The sequence below is a fragment of the Aotus nancymaae genome, unplaced genomic scaffold (genome assembly GCF_030222135.1).
Source record: "Aotus nancymaae isolate 86718 unplaced genomic scaffold, 86718_ANA_hifiasm-v0.15.2.pri h1tg000058l, whole genome shotgun sequence".
NCBI classification, from domain to species: Eukaryota; Metazoa; Chordata; class Mammalia; order Primates; family Aotidae; genus Aotus; species Aotus nancymaae.
The window spans coordinates 36764936-36785048 of NW_026988472.1; the positions used below are offsets into that span (position 1 = coordinate 36764936).

General features: G+C 41.4%; 1 protein-coding gene across 2 annotated transcripts in view; it reads right to left on the bottom strand.

Annotated features, from left to right (window-relative positions):
• Positions 1 to 20113, bottom strand: part of PHEX (phosphate regulating endopeptidase X-linked) — a 217787-nt gene that overhangs the window by 137657 nt on the left and 60017 nt on the right. For both annotated transcript variants that reach the window (XR_010338162.1, XM_012477402.2), the window contains exons 7-10: positions 17434 to 17502; positions 14162 to 14278; positions 11246 to 11329; positions 9535 to 9680 (exon numbers count right to left, since the gene is read on the bottom strand). Coding sequence is in view for 1 of the 2 variants with exons in the window: in XM_012477402.2 (XP_012332825.2) it covers positions 9535 to 9680; positions 11246 to 11329; positions 14162 to 14278; positions 17434 to 17502 (416 nt within the window). In the remaining variant the exon portion in view is untranslated. The remainder of the gene's footprint in view (positions 1 to 9534; positions 9681 to 11245; positions 11330 to 14161; positions 14279 to 17433; positions 17503 to 20113) is intronic.

The following is a 20113-nucleotide window of genomic DNA, read 5'->3' on the forward strand; positions in this document are numbered from 1 at the left end:
TAGTGCACCTGTCACCCAAGTAATGTACACTGGACCCAATTTGTAGTTTTTTATCCCTCAACCCCTTCCCAACCTTCCTGATTCTGAGTCTCCAAAGACCATTATACTACTCTTTTAAATTTAAAAAATAAAGATATACAAGTTCTAAAATGTTCTCCTCAGACCCAATAGATCTTGTTAGGGTATGCATATTCCCCTAAGATACCACCGCCCTAATCAGCAAAGTCTAGCCCTTGCCCATCTCTGCTGAGGCCACTGTAATAAATGCAGTTTGGGGTCATTCCTTTGGCTCTTTTGCCTACATCTCTACTCCTTAATAGGACAAGAGTGCTCACTGAGCACTTAGTGTTGGCCAAGTATTGTTCCAGATGCCATGAGGAAAGTAAAGAAATAACCCAGCACCTACAGTTAGAGAACTCAAAATCCAGCTGGAAACACATGACTTCAGACTTCAGCTTGTTCATGTAATCAGTTGTTTAACTGAAGGGACACACTGTAAGTATATAAGGGATCTTTCTTTCATTCACTCAATCAATACATCCTGAGCACCCACATATATACTACGTGATGGGGAGATGGAGAGTCCCTGATTTCCTGAAACTTTTTGCTGAGCAGGGGACATGAGGCAAGTGCATAATGATTTGGTAGACCATAATGCCCAAAAGTACGTGCCAGACACTTCACTGTAAGGACAGCACACTTCGAACTGAGGGCTAAGAGTAAGCTACATGAGAGGAGCATGCTGAAAGGTTAAAACGCTATGATGTTGCAAACAGGAACATGAACTCTAGACAGGCTAAATAATGGTGGAATCGGCTGATGTGTTGGAGAGGATGGTGAGCAAGATTATCACTCAAGATGTGGGAAGAAAGGCCAGCCACACTGGGAAGATGCAGACAGCGACCAGGGTATGGTGTCTAGCACGTCAATGAGCCGATCCTGGTCCTAGCGCAAGGACTGTAAGTTCTTTCTTTCTAAAATATCGCTTGCCAGGTGTGTGAACCATACTGGATCCATAGGTGGAGAGGAGGTCAACAGCCAGCAGATGTCCTTTCATGAATTCAAAAGATATTCCCTCAAGGGGGTGGTGATGAGCCTGAATAACTGGGGAAGTTGTTAGGGGGCCCGATGGTGGTGGTGCAAGAGGCAGTATGGCAAAGTACACTGGGGTTTGAGACATAGGAGCCCTTCCAGCTCACCTGAAATCATCCCTTTTAGGCATCTCACATTAACTATGATCTTCACAGTGCTGCTGTAAGAGAGATGTTATTATACCCATTTTATATATGAGGAAACTCCAGGCTTAGAACCATTAAGTAAACTCATAATCACGTATTTGGAGAGTCTCAAACTAGTAGAATCATCTGGGGAAGGTTTTACAAGTCCACATGCCTAGGCGACCCCAGGACAATTAAGTCACAATCTCTAAAGTAGGACCCAGCATAAAAATATTGCTTATAAATCTCCTCAGCTAAGCCCAATATGAGGCCAAGTTGAAGAACCACTGTAATAAGGAATGGATGCCAGACCAGACCCAGGTGTGTCTAACTCTAAAGCCTGCATGCTTTTCCCTACGCCACACAGTGATAAATTAAAGCCTCTAAATCTTTTTTTTTTTTTTTTTGAGACAGAGTTTCACTGACTCCTGTCACCCAGGCTGGAGTGCAATGGCACGATCTCGGCTCACTGCAGCCTCAACCTCCTGGGCTCAAGGGATCCTCCTGCTTCAGCCTCCCAAGTAGCTAGGATTACAGGCATGCACCAGTGTGCCCAGTTAATTTTTTGTGTATTTTTGGTAGAGACAGCGTTCACCATTTTGCCAGGCTGGTCTCAAACTCCTGCACTCAAGCGATCCGCCCAACTCAGCCTCCCAAGTTGCTGGGATTACAGGCATGAGCCACCACACCTGGCCAAAGCCTCTAATTCAGCTAAGATTTCCTGGCCAGTCACAGAGACCCCAACACAGTCCAACAAAGATGCTTCACAGAAATCTCTGAGCACAAAAAGAGAATAATGAGGACTTCCTGACCAAGGCATTACAAAGGTGATAGCATATCAACTAGACCTCTGCGAGCTGGAAGCTGGAATGCTGAGGAGTTCACACCGCGAGACGATGGCACTGATGAGTTTCTTCAGTCTGTTATAAACACACTGACAGAATGCTATGGAGTACAGTTTTGGAGTGCTAATATTACCACGCCAGGAACAGATATAACCATAATGACTGAATCACTGTCACCTAATGTTCAGATACATCAAAAAGCAAAAATCAGACTCAGCAACAGTCCTTGAAAATAACACATAATATCCCTTTTTTCCAAAAAGAACACATTTTCAGCCATATGGTAATTTCTCCAAGTGGCAATAAATAAAATAGAGAAAGGCAAAGCATCTCAGAAGAGAATCTACCACAAAGAGAGCAACATGAAATCATTCGCTAAAGCCTCTGACTTGGAAGATTTTTTTTTAATTTTTAGATTTAGGATGTTCAATTGGTAAGTATAATGCAAATATTCCAAAATCTGAATAAATCCAAAGTCGGAAACACTTCTGATCCCAAGTATTTGGATAAGGGATACTCAACCTGTAGTAGCAGCTTATACTTGTATTTCATTTAAAAGATCATAAAATACCTTCTTTGATCTTTATAACAGTGCTGTGAGGTGATTATTATTATTATACTCATTTTCAGATGAATAAAACAATCGTAAGAGGTCAAGGAACTTCCAAGAATGCATCAAATCCAGGACTCACATCTGGGTTTTCAGATTCTAGAGCTTGCATTTGTTCCTCTCGGTCTTACTATCTGAAGCGAGCCACAGGGGTTCTTCTTAAAGGCTCTCAAAGCCAGAGATCTTCCTAAATCCTACAGGCTGCCCAAAGGTATATCTAAGGCAGTGATTCTGAAAGTGTGTCCCTGAGCCAGCAGCTTCAGCATCATCTGAGAACTTGTTAGAAAATTCCTAGGCCTCACCCCAGACCTGCTGAATCAGAATTTGTGAGGTGGGGCCAGCAGTCTGTATTTTAGCAAGCCCTCCAAGGGATTCTGATGTGTGTCAGGTTTGAGAACAGCTGGTCTAAGAAAACTCCATCTCCTCATCTTTCTGCACACACAGCTCAACCAGGACTTCCTAAATCCCTCATCAGTCCTTCTTAAACTTGAACGTTTATGAGTCACCTGGGGACCTTATTCAATTTCAGATTCTGATTTAGTAGGTATGCGGCAGAGCCTGAGAGTCTGCATTTCTGACAAACTCCTTGGTAATGTCTCTGCTGCTCATCTGTAGGCCACTGTTTAACTAGCAAGGCCCTCGATCACTCTCAGAAAAGCCGGCCCCCAGGAGAGGTCCACCTAACAGCACATTTTCCAGGTCATCCTTTGGCAACATGCAACAAGAATCATCTTACTTTAATGTACACTGTACTTGCTTTATATGAATATAAAACTAAAGACAGAAATAACTGCAGGGCCTTGGCAAAACTCCAAGAGTTTTCTCTAGGCCAGTCTTCTAAAAAACAAACCAACAACAACAACAACAACAAAAAACAGTCCTGGTGCAGATGATCTCCATGGGGTGGAACCAGGCCTGGCCTGGAAGAAGAGACCACATCAACTCCTCCTGCTGCCATCCTTCCTCGGCCTCTCCTCCTCCCACTCTTACTCCTCAGATAAAAGTAGACGGGAAGGGTCTGAGGCAACCTCAAATCAGGAGTGAGGAGGAGAAATGAGGGGGACAGAAAGGGAGGGAAGTCTATAATGCCCCTCACCCAGTGATGTGCTAGTAAATGTTACCAACTGCCTTGTCAAGAAAAAAAATGATTTGTTGCATTTGCCAATTTCCGTGGTGTCAAAATCCCCCATAGTTGAATTCAAACTACCAACACGAGATCACTGAACATGTAGTTAGGAGGAGATGCACATAACATGAGGGATCATCACTCCCTCCTTACCGTCTTTCCACCTCCAACAACAGCTCTTGTTCCCCACAGGCAGCCTCCAGCTCACTCCTCCAAGGGTCCCTCCCTGGCCACCTACTCCCTTGGACTGCAAGGGCTGATGTGGTCTTTAGCACCACCACCACTGGAGAATCTCATTGCTCTAATTCTGTACCACATACCACCTACCAAAGAGTCAGTGCCACTGTTCCCACAGCCACTCAGAGAGAGAAGCCTAGTCCCCTAGACTGGCAATGGGAGTGATATAAAAGGAGAGAAGCAGCAATTGAGAAGCAAGCAGCTGAAAGAAAAAAAAAATCCAATCAAAAAGTGGACAAAGGACAGAACAGACAATTCTCAAAAGAAGATACGCAAACGACCAACAAACATGAAAAAATGCTCAACATCACTAATGATCAGGGAAGTGCAAAACCACAATGAGATATCCCACAATGAGATATCACCTCACTCCTGTGATAATGGCCATAATCAAAAATCAAAAACAGATGTTGGCGTGTATGCATTACACTGCTGCTGGCAATGTAAACTAGTACAACCACTATGGAAAACAGTATGGAGATTTCTTAAAGAACAAAAGGAACTACCATTTGATCCAGTAATCCCACTACCAGGTATCTACTCGGAGGAAACGAAGCCATTATACGAAAAAGACACTTGTACACCTGTGTTTATAGCAGCACAATTTGCAATTGCAGAAATATAGAACCAACATAAATGCCCATCAACCAACAAATGGATAAAGCAAATGTGGTATATATATACACCATGGAATACTACTCAGCCATAAACAGGAACAAAATAATGGCATTCACAGCATTCTGGATAGAGGTGAAGATGAGTATTCTAAGTGAAGTAACTCGGGAATGAAAAACCATATATTATATGTTGTCTTTTACAAGCCAGAGGTAAGCTATGAGAATGCAAAGGCATAAGAATGATATAATGGACTTTGGGGACTCAGGGAGAAGGGTGGGCGGGGGGGGTAAGTGATAAAAGACTACACATTGGGTACAGTGTACACTGCTCAGGTGACGGCTGCACCAAAATCTCAGAAATCACCAATAAAGAACTTTTCCATGCAACCAAACATCACTTGCTCCCCTAAAATTAAAACTAAAATTAAAATTAAAAAATAAGAAATGAACAGCTGATACCAACATGGGATGGCTTTGAAACCCTGAAAATTGCAGAATTGCCAAAGCTAGCAATATCTAACTTGCTGAGGATACAAAATGCTAGTATTTCCAAAATGAGCAGAGAAGCATCTGAAAAGTATCTCTTTTCCACACAGAGACATTTATGTAAAAAACGAGATAAGACACACAAATGAGGGGGACCCCATTTAGAATCTGCTCTGCTTCCTCTTAGGTATGATGTTGGCCAAGTTGCTTAACCTTGGCTTCCTCATCTGTAAAGTGGGAACAACACATAGAACTGCTGTAAAGATCAAAGATAATTTTTAACCATAATGGTGGTTAACTTCATCATTACCTGTATATTATTTTCATAGACAGATTCTCAAAACACAGGCACCGCAGAGATGCCCAATGTGAGAAGGCTTGGCTGGCTATTTCTTCAGTGGTGCCTCCAGGGGAAAGGTAAGAGGTGGGAGGATCCTCAGAACATTAATCTGATGCCTTTCCTCTACATATCCTGAGCCCAAACTGGCCCCTCAGCTCTCTAGCCCCCTGCCTTGCAGGCAACACCCAGGTTCACACTGGTTCCACCATTCAAGATGCTCACCAGCCCCTTTTCTCCATTCTCCCCTACCTAGAAAACTCCTCTTTATTCTTTGGGGTTCCATTCATATGTCACCTCTTTGTGGTGGTGATGGGGTATCTGGTTAACTTCTAGAATTTTTAAAGTGTCTACTACGTGAGAAGCACTGTGCCAGGCCTCAACACTTAAAAAAGCAATCACAAGAGAGCCTGCCAGAGCCTGCCTGTCCATCTGTTGATGGACACAACCTAAGTGTCCATCAACAGATGAATGGATTAAAAAATGGTACATACACACAATGGAGTACTACTCAGCCATAAAAAAGAATGAGAGCCTGTCATTTCCAGCAACATGAATGGAACTGGAGATCATAATGTTAAATGAAATAACCAGGTATAGAAAGACAAACTTCACATGTTCTCACTTACTTGTGGGAGCTAACAATTAAAATAATTGAACTCACAGAGATAGAGAATAGAAGGGTGGTTACTGGAGGGTGGGAAGGGTAGTGGAGGGGAGGGAGGGAAGTAGGGATGGTGAATGGGTACCAAAAAAATAGAATAAAACCTAGTATTTGCTAGTGCAACAGGGTAACTATAGTCAAAAATAATGTAACTGTACATTTTAAAATAAATAAAACAGTATGATTTGATTGTAACACAAAGGACAAATGCTTGAGGGGATAGATATCCCATTTACCTTGATGCGATTATTATGCATTGCATGCCTGTATCAAAATGTCATATACCCACAAAAAATAAAAACTAAAAAAAAAGAGTGTCTGCCATCAGGTGCTCACTGTGTCATAGAGGTAGGGAGCAGGGAAGCATTTGCCATTGAGAGAAAAGTGGTCATTTCAAGAAAATGAGATATGCTCTTTGATAAAAGCATGTCTAGAGAAACTCCAACTCCTTTTCCTCCTCAGCATACAGCTAAACTGTATTTCCCGGTCTTCCCTACAGCTAGATGAGTCACAAAACTGAGTCCTGGCTTATGGAATATGGGTAGAAGTGGCATATCCCACTTCTAGGCCTTCCCACCAAAACCTATACAATCCTCCACCCTCTCTGTTTCTCCATCCTCCAGCTGAATACAGAGGATGCCAAACATCCAAGAGAGGGCAGAGCCACAAGACAGAAGGAGTCTGGTTCCTGAGTCACTACTTAGAAGAAAGCTTCCTTACAGGGACACCTATGTTCAGACTGTTCCATGAGCAGAGGGTACAATTTAGCCAATGAGTGTTTAGAGGTGCTGGTTATAGCAACTGGCATATCTTAACTAATATGGCAACTATGGGAACCCAAGAAGACTTTTCCTCAAGTAGCCTTGTAATGCTACATGAGTGGTGATCAAGCATGATTGCCAATGGAAAAACATCACCATAGTCTGCAAATAAAATGCTGTCAGACTTCTCATGATGTGTACATTATCTTGAAATCTCACAAGAATACGCAGAATACAAGTTGTTTTTTATGAATTGATTGTTGAGGGATAAACCATGCGAAAGAGATTTGGGTTTTGGCTTTATTTTTATTTATTACCTTGGCTCACTGTAACCTCCATCTCCTGGGTTCAAGCAGTTCTCCTGCCTCAGCCTCCCAAGTAGCTGGGATTACAGGCGCCAGCCACCATGCCCAGCTAATTTTTGTTTTTTAGTAGAGATGGGGTTTCATCATGTTGGCCAGGCTGGTCTTGAACTCCTGACCTCAAGTGATCCACCCACCTAGACCTTCCAAAGTGCTGGGATTACAGGTATGAACCACTGCACCTGGCCGATTTCTGTCTTTATTTTTAAATGAAGCTTTATATGTACATAACAGCTGAGGTAGTTTTTCCATCTATGTTTTTTCTACTGTTGTTCACTATCTTTACATTTGTCCAAGTTATTGTTCTTTAGATAAGAATCAGAGTAAAATCTCCCTCCAATCATGGTCTTTTCCATTGTTATGAAAGGTCCTGTAATTACCAAGTAAAATCATCACGAGAGAGATGCTTTTTCTTATACAGTAAACCAAGTCCCAGTCTATCCCCTGATTGTAAATTAGGCATTTTTGGAAGTAAAATTAATCAGTGTTCAGAAGTACCTACTCTTTTAACACAGCTAGAAGAAACTGACTCACGAGGTGAAGGATGAATCTATAGCAGGCCAAACTCCACCTTTCCATGGAAATCACCACCAAAATTTAAAATGTGCTCCGTAACTCAATGGCATATGAGTAGAAAATCATCTGGGCCATATTTTATAGTATTTGAGAGCTAGGAAGTATTTACAAAGAAATTTTCTAATACAGTGATCCCCTCCTGCCCCCCTAAGAAAAGTTAATCATAAGATTCTCCTGGCTGGGCACAGTGGCTCACGCATGTAATCCCAGCACTTTGGGAGGCCGAGGTGAGTGGATCACCTGAGATCAGGAGTTCAAGACCAGCCTAACCAACATGGAGAAACCCCGTTTCTACTAAAAATACAAAAAAAATTAGCCATGTGTGGTGGCACATGGCTGTAATCCCAACTACTTGGGAGGCTGAAGCAGGAGAATTGCTTGAACCTGGGAGGTGTAGGTTGCAGTGAACCAAGATCGCACCATTGCACTCCAGCCTGGGCAACAAGAGGGAAACTCTGACCCCCCGCAAAAAAAGATCCTCCTGAGGTGCTTGTTTAAAATATAGATTACTTCCAGTCAGATGAAGTTAAAAAAAAAAAGATAAAATACAGATTACTTGGCCTCCCCTCCAGCTCTACTGTATCAGACTCAACGGAGGAGGGCTTTGGAATCTGTATTTTTAGCAAGCACCCAAGGTGATGCTGCTGACATTCCTGGCCCATGGAGTACATGTCAAATAGCAAGGCTCTACCCCACAATATAATTACTTACCTCTAGATTCCATTTTCATCTAGAAAATTTTCAAAGAATCCTGGCTTATCTCTAAATGGTAGAATTTTAAGTAAATTAATTGTTTCTTCTCTCCCTTATCTGTATGTTTTCCTCAATGAACACAGATTACTTTTCCCATCAGAAGGTATCTTAAAAAGCAGCTCTTCCGGAGTGTCTAAGGGTTTCTGTAGGGGCATTTTACTCCTAGGACTGTTTTAAGTGCCTTTTTTAAAAACATAACTTCCGGCAACATAGCCTCGCCTGAGTCCAAATAAGAAAATATGATTTTAATCATGGCCTAGCAATTAACTCAGTAAAGTGTTTTGTAAACTCATTGATTCATTTTGTAAACTCTGTGATTCGTTTTCTGTAGTCAAAGCTGAATGCCTTAATGAACCCGTAAAATTCTCCTTCCTGGACATCGTTAAGATTTTTTTTTTGTAGTACTAAACTAGCAAAGCAACAAATTCTAAAACGCTCTTTAAGAAAAAAAATGACAGTTCCTAAAGTTGTTTTATCAGTGCAATTTTTCTACGGCTCTCAAAGTGGTCTTGTATCTTTTCAATATAGATACTTCAGTTTATTGCCAGAAAGTGACTTAGTGGTTAAAAAGGAACCAGGAAAAAAAAAAAGCAGCAAAAGATTGAGAAGGAACTGGGGAAAAAAAAGATGTTCACATAGAAATTTCAGAAAATAACATCATTATATAACTAGTTCCCCAAGCTCATAAACAATTTAGGATCTCAAAGAGAACAATATGGAGAAAGACCACAAATAAAGGGCAAAAATATATGTTATCATCGCAGCGTAAATTACACAAGACAATGGTTTTGGCCAATTCATCACAAAGGATATCAGGATTTTCCCTATGACTCTTTTGATGTAGGATTCTTTAAAAACAGTTTCCAAAGGATGTGAGAACGGAGGCCCTTAAAATTTAAAGAAAACATAAAAGTCACAGTAAAATTCACATGAAAGTTCTTACTTCTTCCTCTCGGACCCTAATATCCTAAACAAATCTTTAAAGTACTGAGGGACTCGAACCACCACGTTCTCTGAGGGGCCGATGTCTTTCAGGTGGGGGTAGAGTCTCGTGTCAATGACCTTCTTGATGTAGCCCAGCCAGTCGAACTGAGGGGAGAGAGAACAAAACAGAATGAGAGAACGTCTGTTAGGCAGCAAGTAAGAAAGGCAGATAGAGTAAATTGAGCATCATTCGTTTCTTGTGATTTCACACTCAATAATTCAAGATGCAACTATTCAAGTCTAGAAAATAAACTCCTGATCATTGCCATCCAGACCTATTGTCTTTTTTTTTTTTTTTTTTTTTTTTTTTTTGAGACAGAGTCTCGCTCTGTTACCCAGGCTGGAGTGCAGTGGCGTGATCTCAGCTCACTGCAACCTCCGCCTCCCAGGTTCAAGTGATTCTCCTGCCTCAGCCTCCTGAGTAGCTGGAATTACAGATACCCACCACTATGCCCAGCTAATTTTTTTTGTATTTTTAGTAGAGACGGAATTTCACCATGTTGGCCAGGCTGGTCTTGAACTCCTGACTTCAAGTGATCCACCCACCTTGGCTTCCCAAAGTGTAGGGATTACAGGTGTGAGCCACTGTCTTAATCACAAATGGAAACGTGTTGTGTACCATCTGCATCTGGACAACACTCACCCACACACTAAGACAGTAATAGGTACTCTCACTCCCTCAGCCCCTTCCAGCACTCTACCTCCTTCCTGAACTCTCCCCTTTGTCTTTCTCTCTCGGTTCTGCTCTCTCTCCCCTTCCTACACTCTTCCTCTGTTCTATACTCTTCATCTTCCTCCCTTCCATACCGTTCCCTCTTCCTCTCCTGCATTTCTCTTCCTCCTTCTGAATTCTTCCTCTATACTGTACATTTTCTCTCACCCTCCCTCCCTCTCTCTGTCCTGTACTCTCCCTCACTTTACATTCTACATACATACAGAAACAGATACCCCAGTATATAACTAGTCTCTCTGACACAGCCTTTAAAAAAAAGAAAAAACAGGTGTTTTTTAGATTGGCTACCCTAAAAGTCATTTCCCAACCTTTTCTCCCTTGCCTGGGTCCACGGTTAAAATGGAAAGCCAGTTACTCACTTGCCCAACCTCCCCTGCGGTTAGGGGTGGCCGTGTGACCCAATCCTACTCAACAAGAAATAAAGGGAAGACATCTGGAGATGTTCTGGAAACACTTTTTTGTTTTTCCTAGTAAAATAGTTAGACACATAACTGGCCCTTTCCCCTTCTTCCTGCTCTGACAGCAGACGTGATAGATGGAGCTGTGATGGATACCTTGCAACCGTGAGTCATCAGACATGAAGTCAAAAAGCCAACCCACTAAACAGTGTGGGATGGAAAGATAGAAAGAACTTTGGCCTTTGACAACACTATTAAACAGCTGAGCCAGTGCCAACAACTGCCTATATCTGGACTTCTGTCATATGAGAAATAGACTTTCAGTTTCTAAACTACTGTTGGAAAAATGTTCTGTTCCCTATAACAGAAGGTATCCCAATACACAGACAAGGGATATTTTATGTGATTGTTGACAAAGATGATGATAACCACAAAGACTGAGAGTAGGTTTTACAAGACAGTAATTTACACAGAGATGAAATCCAATCCCTTCTAAAATGACCAGTTGAGAGCAAGTTTTCTGGATAGCTTTCACCAACCTGGGGAATCATAGCACTCAGTTCAGAAATGTTCATTTTGTTGTACATGGCCTCACTAGTTCGGTTTTCATGTGGAATCATTATCTGTTGGAAAGAGATTTGGGTTATTTTTTTTTTCAAGTGAACCATTTCTTACGGTACGACTACTTCCTACATGTGCCAAAACATCTGCATAGTATTATAAAGTTTTTCAAGACTTTGGTGTGGTGCCCAACTTGGGGGGAGAGAAAAAAAGACATCCCTTTAGGCAGGACTAAGAAAATGAACTTTCATATCCTCCTCCTGTGTGAAATATTGTCCCCAGTACAAAAAGAACTACCCAAAATCTCCCTCCCAAGCTACAATGTGGATGGGCAAAATCTATTGCTGGCTCAATTTTGACCATCAAACTTAAGTTGGATAATTGAGGTAAACATCCCACTGTCACCTGTGGCCTCCAGATAATGATCTCAATATTTCATGAACCACAGACCATCCCTCCATCTCTAGGGGCAAATTTTCACTGATGAACACAAGACTATCTGGATGCCACTGCTCCCCGTGATCATTTTGTCAACAGCTCATTCCCTCATTTCCCCTGTTGTTTCTTTGGCCTTGAGATTCCTCTAGCCCCATTGCTGGGGGTATGGATTCAGTTACCACCTAGACACACATTTCAAAACCTGCCTCTCTCTAGCCCTGACTTTATACGCTTTCCATTCCCAATACTCACGCTCTTGACCATTTGCCCAACACCAAATCTGAGCTTCTAGCCTCCACTATGTTTAACCTAAGAACAGCAGCAATGATTATCTCCCTCAAGGATCATCTTAATCACTTCCACTGACCAGCAGTAGCTCCCATATCTATCCCTCAATCATGTCATGACTTTGCCTTCGGGCCTTCCATCACCTAATTCCCTTGCATGAAACTTGCCACCTTCCCACTGCACACAGGAGTCTCCTACTCTTGCATCTCCTACCCACCATCACCATCTCCATGGTTTGAACTATGACTCAAGACTGTCCAAGATTCACTGCCTCTAGCAAGCCTTTCCAATTAAACTCCACTTGGTTCCAATCACAAGGGCTACTCCATCAATAAGACCTCTCCTTGTGCTCACATCTCTCTAGCTGGGATTGGTTAAGTATATGCTTCCCTGGGTATATTTACAAGGACTTATTTGTGCTCAACTGGTCTGTCTTGTCTTCCCAGCCTCAGAAGTCTCCCTTGCACTATGTATCCCACTATTTTTGAATGTACCTAGTTATATGTAGTTTAAGATACGGAGGTGAGCATTATTAGCAGTGATTTTTCAAGGTAAAAATTACAGAGGGCTGACTGGCAGACGTCTGCTCCTTCTTTGCTAAATGTGTCAGTGCCCTTAGCTTCCCTTTGTTCACCCTCCACAGGAGAGACCACATGTAACTTACAAACAGCCTCCTGGCTCTGTGTGAATCGCTGCCTCAGAGAATATCCACACTCCTCTTCACCAACCCCTCCCCCGACCTTGGAGTCTCACAGCCCAAAGCTGGAGCCCTTTGGCCTCAGAGCTGTTTTCAGCTCTCTGCCAGCCACTCCCTGCCACACAATAGATTTGTCACTTCATTTTGTCTCTTGACAATTCCCAGTCTTGCCTCAACCCAGCTGTTTTTAGTTCCCTTTTTGGTCCAAATCTCTGGCTCAGGGCAAGGCCTTTCCTGCTGTTTCAGACTTTTGGTCCAAATGAGAACCCTGGGCCTCCTATTTGCCTGGAAAGAGAATTCAGACAGCCTCTAGACATGGCTCAGAGGCACAGTCCTGGACTTCAAAACATCTGCAGAAGTCTTCACAGTCTTCAAAGGTGACATGCAGGAATGAACTTTTTGCACTGCAAGGAGTTTGGAGAGAGGTATACACAAACATCATCACAGCAAAGAGAGGGACCGATTCCTCCTTCCCCTTATCCTTCATCCCTACTCCATACCTCGTCACCACACCACCACCTAACCAAACACAAAACCGATCAACACTTGGACTTTTACTCAGTTCGAGATTTTTACCAACTTCTCTTGTAAAAGATTCCCAACATATATGCAAAAGTTTCTTGGTAAAAAGTATCTTTTTTTTTCACTACAGGGTTTCCCCAGAAGCAGATTTTACCACATTTGTTCCCTCTTAGCCTAGGAACATATAGAAAGATTTCTACATTTTGTTTCTTCTAGAAAAAAGTTACTCCATAAACAAAGCTAACCATTTAGGAGTTCCCATTATTTGCCCACATGTTTGTTTTTACATCTTTTTGTCTCTACAATGAGCCAAAAAGAAGTTAAGGTGATTTACACAGACATGTAGTTGTGTGGCATGTATATGACACGATTATATGCATTAAAGTAGGGCAAGAAAAGAATGAAAAACAGGGGCAGGTACAAAGTAATACCAGAAAGGTCATTTATAAATGCTTACCAGCATGCCCTACCTACTTCTATATCAACTTTTATATCCAGTATTGGCAAACAGGCTTCCCTGAGTCCAGAACTTAAGCCGGAGTGACTCTGAATGGGGATAGCATAAAACATGGGCTGGATTTAGCAACCTTCCATTCAAGCCAAATTACTAAGGATTTATTTAACATCTATCTTCTATTTAAGCCAAATATGAGTTTCTTCAAGAAAAATGGTCAGAGGATCTCTCTGCTGCTATTCTTTGGCCTCAGTTGAGCAACATATGGACACTGAATGGGCTTAAACCAGGGAGGTGGAAGGAACGAAGAGCTCTTCTGTCACAGTCCTTCTTGTTACTTCCTAGAGGGGATGCTATTAGTTCTACCTTGAACTCAAAGGGCAATGACACAACATGCTATTATTTGGTTGCAATTTATATTTTCATTCAGGACATACTGCCTTTAAAATAAGGGGAAAAATGAAGTAAAGAAAGAGATTTTCAGTGAAGACTTACCTCAGCTATCTTAATTTCCAGTCTAAGCACTGACTTCATGTCATGCTCTGCTCTGGAACTGTTAGCTCCTAAAAGCACAGCAGTATCCACCATGAACTTGTAAAGGGCATCCCGATACTGTAGGAAATAAAGAAGAAAGTGACCATGACCATAGCCTATTAGGAAATATGTTTCAGAGACATGGAAAAGCAGAAACAGCAGGTGGAAATAAACATCTTTTATTTCCACCCTGTACTCAGAGGATGGTGCAGGCATTATGCAATACCAGCCACCCACATATCACTCTGGGAGAAAAAAAGAGTGATGGCTACTTGAGTACTGTTTCCATGACAGACAGAGATGTCCAGCCATCAAGCATCAAGAGAACTAATTTTCCGGCAACTGTCGATATTATGGATACATGAAATAACTCCAAATGAGACAAGAATAGAAAGGTAAAGTTCAGATGTCCTTTTCCCAGACAAATGAGGCTTTAATAAAATAATGGGAAGAACTGTTTCTAAATCAGGAGGCCTGATCCATAAAGAACGGTGGGAGGTGCGATTTATTCTCCTGCAACTCAATTTACCCACCTTCACACTAAGAAATAAAAGACCAGTGACAGCAGCCCTGTGTCTTTTCAGTTTTTTACAGTTTTCACAAAGTTCTGTTCCCTAGCTCAGGAAAAAAATAAATAAATAAAAGGAGAAAAGAGAGGAATGATGATGAGAAACATAATAGCAAATAGAGAATTTCCTTCCTACATATTCATAAACCCATTTTGGAGCTACTCATATGTCATTGCATGGGGTGGGGTGACCTTACTTCATGGAAATTAAAGAATTGCATTAGGCCCGCCTCTCATTTCGGATGTATTTGTGAGATCTCAACACACCAGGTATTAAATGACCTCCTTCTCATGCTTTGGGAATAAGACTTAGTAATGTATATCTTGACTCTGTAAGCTATTCTTACTCTGCGTGTGACCTCAGGACCTATACGGTGCTTAGCATACAGCAGGCCTTTAATAAATCTTTGATCAATCAGTAAGCAAGCTTTAAAAATAGCCTTAAATAGAAATAATATTTTGCTATTCCCAGTTCAATTCAAAACATAGTTATTGACCGGGCATGGGGGCTCACGCTTGTAACTCCAACACTTTGGGAGGCAGAAGTGGGCGGATCACTTGAGGCCAGGAGTTTGAGACCAGCCTGGTCAACAAGGTGAAACCCTGTCTCTACTAAAAATATAAAAATAAGCCCAGCGTGGTGGCACGCGCCTGTAATTGTAGCTACTTGGGAGGCTAAGGCGGGAGAATCGCTTGAACCCAGGAGGCAGAGGTTGCAGTGAGTCAAGATCATGCCACTGCACTCCAGCCTGGGCAACACAGCAAGACTCTATCTAAAAAGAAAAAAAACACGTATTTATTGAGTACCTACTCAAATGTGCAAGGTGGCTTGATAGGCCCTCTGTGCATATGTTAGGAGACGGTGGTACAGACAAAAAAAAAAAAAAAAAAAATGCTGTGTCTGGTTGCCAAACAGTACATGATCCAGTGAGGGAGATAAGCACATAATTACTAACTGTAACATTAAAGGCATCGAAATAACAACCTTAATAAAGCTGCTACCTGCTTAGAAACTCAAGAGCTGGAGATAAAATCTTGCCTGGAGAAATAGGGGACATAGCATTTGAGGGAGACTGGTTCAGATGCAGTGAAAATCCTGTGAGGTGGGTGATACAGTTTGGCTATGTCCCCTCTCAAACCTCACCTTGAATTGTAATAATCCCCACATATCAAGGGTAGGGCCAGGTGGACATAACTGAATCATGGGGGTGGTTTCCCCTATACTGTTTTCATGGTAGTGAATAAGTCTCATGAGATCTGATGGTTTTATAAATGGGAGTTCCCCTGCACAAGCTCTCTGCCGTGCCACCATGTAAGACGTGACTCTGAAGGCCTCCCCAGCTATGTGAAAGTGTGAGTCAATTAAACTTCTTTTCTTTATAAATTACCCAGTCTCAGGTATGTCTTTATTAGGAAAGTAAGAACGAACTAATACAGTGGGCAAACTGCTTTTGTTGGGGGAAGAACAAATCCAGATGAGATAGGAAAGATTACTTGGGATAAAGTCATGAGGAGGTCTTGAAAGCCCTCTAAAGAATTTAGACCCTGTCTTGGGAGCAAAGGCATGCTGGGAGCAGTGCTTTGAGAACAGAACTTGTCAAGGAGCTAAGGAGGCAATGTGATGAAGGAGAGGCAGTAACAGTTAAAAGGCCACTTGCTGTAGTCAAGGCAAGGACTTAACAAGAATCTGACCTATAGCAGTCAAGATAGAAAAGAGGGACCAACTGGATGGAAGAGATATTTTTAAGGTGGAATCACTAGGACTTGACTGATACGTTACAGGGGAGATGATTTCGAGCCTACTTGCTGAGACTCCATCAAAACCGGAGGTACACCCTCCCTCCACATTGGCAAATGTTCATTCTGTCCACTTGTAGGAAAGAAAACTTGCCAACCCTCTTTGATGAGTATCCTCAGCAAGAAAGCTGCCTAGCATCGTAGCTAGCTTCCCTCCAGAGTCTTCTATTTATGGAAGTTAGTATCAGCACAGACCCAGGGGACCTAGGTCTGAGGCTCCTTTGGAAGTTCAATAAAGTTTCCAAAATGAATTGAATCTGTCAGAAATGAACCAGCTCTTTCCAACATCTAGGAAACTGCTAGATTTCCATGCCAACCCAAAAGTCTAACTTGATTGATCCTTTCTGATTCTTACTAAACCTCTATTAACCTGGAGCACCTGTTAAAAATACAGATTCTCAGACCCTACCTCAAGTATACTAAGTCAGACTCTCCAGGGCTGTGACCCAAGAAGCAATATTTAATGGAAGCCTCCCAAGTGATTCTAAAGGTGTACAATGTGGGAACCACTTGTCTCCTGGGTATCCCTTCTGACGCTTTATTTCTGCAATTGATAGTGAGCTCTCTGCACTTCTGAGGAATAAATGACTGCAAGCTCATTTCTTTGTTACTTCATTTGGGTGTGCTGTCTCCCAAGCTAGATAATAAGGGCATTGAGCATGGAGACTTGTACAGCCTTGAAGTACAGACTTCTAGAAAGACAGGGCGTAGAATTTATCTGCCTGAATAAAAGAACTCTTGCATTGGAAATATGGTCATTGAATAGCCACACTGCTAATTTCCAGTAAAGAAGCAATGACCTTAGAACAACTGATGGACCTGACAGCAGCCTTGACAAGGCACATAGTTGAATATGAGTAAAACTTACAGACTTGGCTTCTGTACTGTTATCAAGGTAGTCTTCCCTCACAGCTAGGGAGAGTGTCGCTTGGTCCAGCTGTAAAAACAAAAACAGAAAGCATTCTGCTAGCACTGTAAATTCCTGTGCACCGTGTTAACAAGAGTGATGAGATCATCTGCATCTCAGCCATACTTTGAACTCATGTCACCATTACAAAAAGAATTCACTACACTCAGAACTACATGCAAATAGGCACTTTGGCAATGACAGATGTAATAAAGTATCAGAGACCTGCCCCTGCTTTTCTAATTTATGTTTTCTAAACCTTTTGAGGTCCTTTGAACACTGAATAGCAACAAGGCTATTTCAGTTAGAATAGATCTTAGAGATTATTAGCTATTCCCCCTTATTCAATGGGAGGAGAAACAAAAGCCAGATAACTGATGTGACTTTCCCAAGGTAACATGGTTGGGCAGAGCGCAGACTAAACTCATTGTCTCCTATCACCAGATTGAATATTTTTCTCATTGCAGTATTTTGCAAAATGCCAATCCAGATAGAGTTGATTAATTAGACTTTCCAACTCCTTATCTCTAAAATAACATATGGCATTGTTTTTTTATTTGAATGGAATCAAATAATAATTTTGTTTTGAGAAACCTTTGCAAATGTTAGAACCCTCTCTAGAAGGTTTAGGATAACTGAAAAAAACACAAATAATAACCAGACAACTAATTAGAATTATGGTTATAGAAAAGTATAAATTCTTGAATTAAAATTTTCCGCACCTTAGGCCAGGTACGGTGGCTCACACCTGTAATCCCAGCACTTTGGGAGGCCAAGGCGGGCAGATCTCTTGAGGTCAGGCGTTCAAGATCAGGCTAGCCAACATGGTGAAACCCCGTCTCTACTAAAAATACAAAAATTAGCTAGGTGTGATGGTGTGCACCTGTAATCCCAGCTACTCAGGAGGCTGAGGCAGGAGAATTGCTTGAACCCAGGAGGTGGAGGCTGCAGTGAGCCGAGGTCACACTCCAGCCTGGGCAAAAGAGCAAAACTCTGTCTCAAAAAAAAATAAAAAATAAAAAATAAAAACTTTCAGCAACTTAAAGGTAAACAAAAGAAAGCAGACAGTCTTTCCAAAGAGCGTGTTAGAAAATCTGGACATCCAGGCCCGGTGCGGTGGCTCACGCCTGTAATCCCAGGACCTTGGGAGACCAAGGCAGGTAGATCACTTGAGGTCAGGAGTTCAGGACCAGCCTGGCCAACATGGTGAAACCCTGTCTCTACTAAAAATACAAAAATGAGCCAAGCATGGTGTCACGTACCTGTAATTCTAGCTACTTGGGAGGCTGAGGCAGAAGAATTGCTCGAACCCAGGAGGCGAAGGTTGCAGTAAGCTGAGATGGTGCCACTGCACTCTAGCCTGGGTGACAGAGTGTGACTCTGTCTCAAAGAAAGAAAAGAAAAACTGGGCATCCATAAGCAAAAACAAAATAAGCCTTTACTCACACCTCACATCTTATTCAAAAATTAACTGAAAATGAATCATAGCCCTAAATGTAAAACCTAAAACTATAAAATTTCTACAAGAAAATACTGGGAAAAATTTCTGTTACTTGGGATCAGACTAAGAGTTTTTAGACATGACAATAAAATCACTATCCTTAAAGGAAAAAAAAATAAATCAGACTTTATCAACATTGAAAAAAATGCTCCTCAAAGAAACAGAATAAGAAGACAAGCCACAGAATGGGGAAAATATCTGAAAATCACATATATGACAAAGGACATGTATCCAGAATACATAAAGATTCCTCAAAACTCAACCATAAGAAAACTAAGAAAACAACTCAATTTAAAATTGAGCAAACAATTCTAACAGACACTTCATCAAATGATATATGAAGAGAGAAATAAGCACATGAAAATATGCTCAACATCATCAGTCATTAGGAAAATGTAAATTAAACCAGCAATAAAACACTACTATAGATCTGTTCAAATGGAAAAAAAAATCTGACGACTGCCAGTGGAGATGTGGAAAAGGAATGCAAAATCGCACAGCCACTTTGGAAGGGAACCAATTTTACAGTTTCTTATCAAGTTAAACATACATTTACGTAAGAGCCAGCAACCCTACTTCTAGGTATTTACCCAGGAAAAAATGTTAAAAGTCACACAAAAACCTGTATGTAATTTTATTCATAATCACCCAAAACTGAAAACAACCCGAATGTCCTCTATCTATGAAAGCATCAACTGTGGTATACAATGGAATACTACTCAACAATAAAAGGGAACAAACTGATACAACATGGGTAAATTTTACTTACATCCTGAAAAACAACTTTACAGGAACAGAGAATGAAGTGATGGCTGACAGGGTTTGGGCATGAGGACAGGGCTCGACTTAGCAAAGCGATAACATGAGGTATCTGGGGGTGGGTGATGAGACTATTCTATTTCTTGATTACAGTGGTGGTTACATGACTCTTTATGCATTTGTCAAAACTCAGACATGTACATCACAAAAAATAAATTTATGTAAATTTTAAGATACTTAAAAAAAAATTTCCCCAGAACTTAAATACATTTTTTTTAAAAAATTTCCAGCACCTTCGCTAATCTATGATTTGTTCTTTCCTGAATATCAGTAACTGACTAAAGACTAAATAAAATGATCTCAAGAGCACTAGAATTTTCC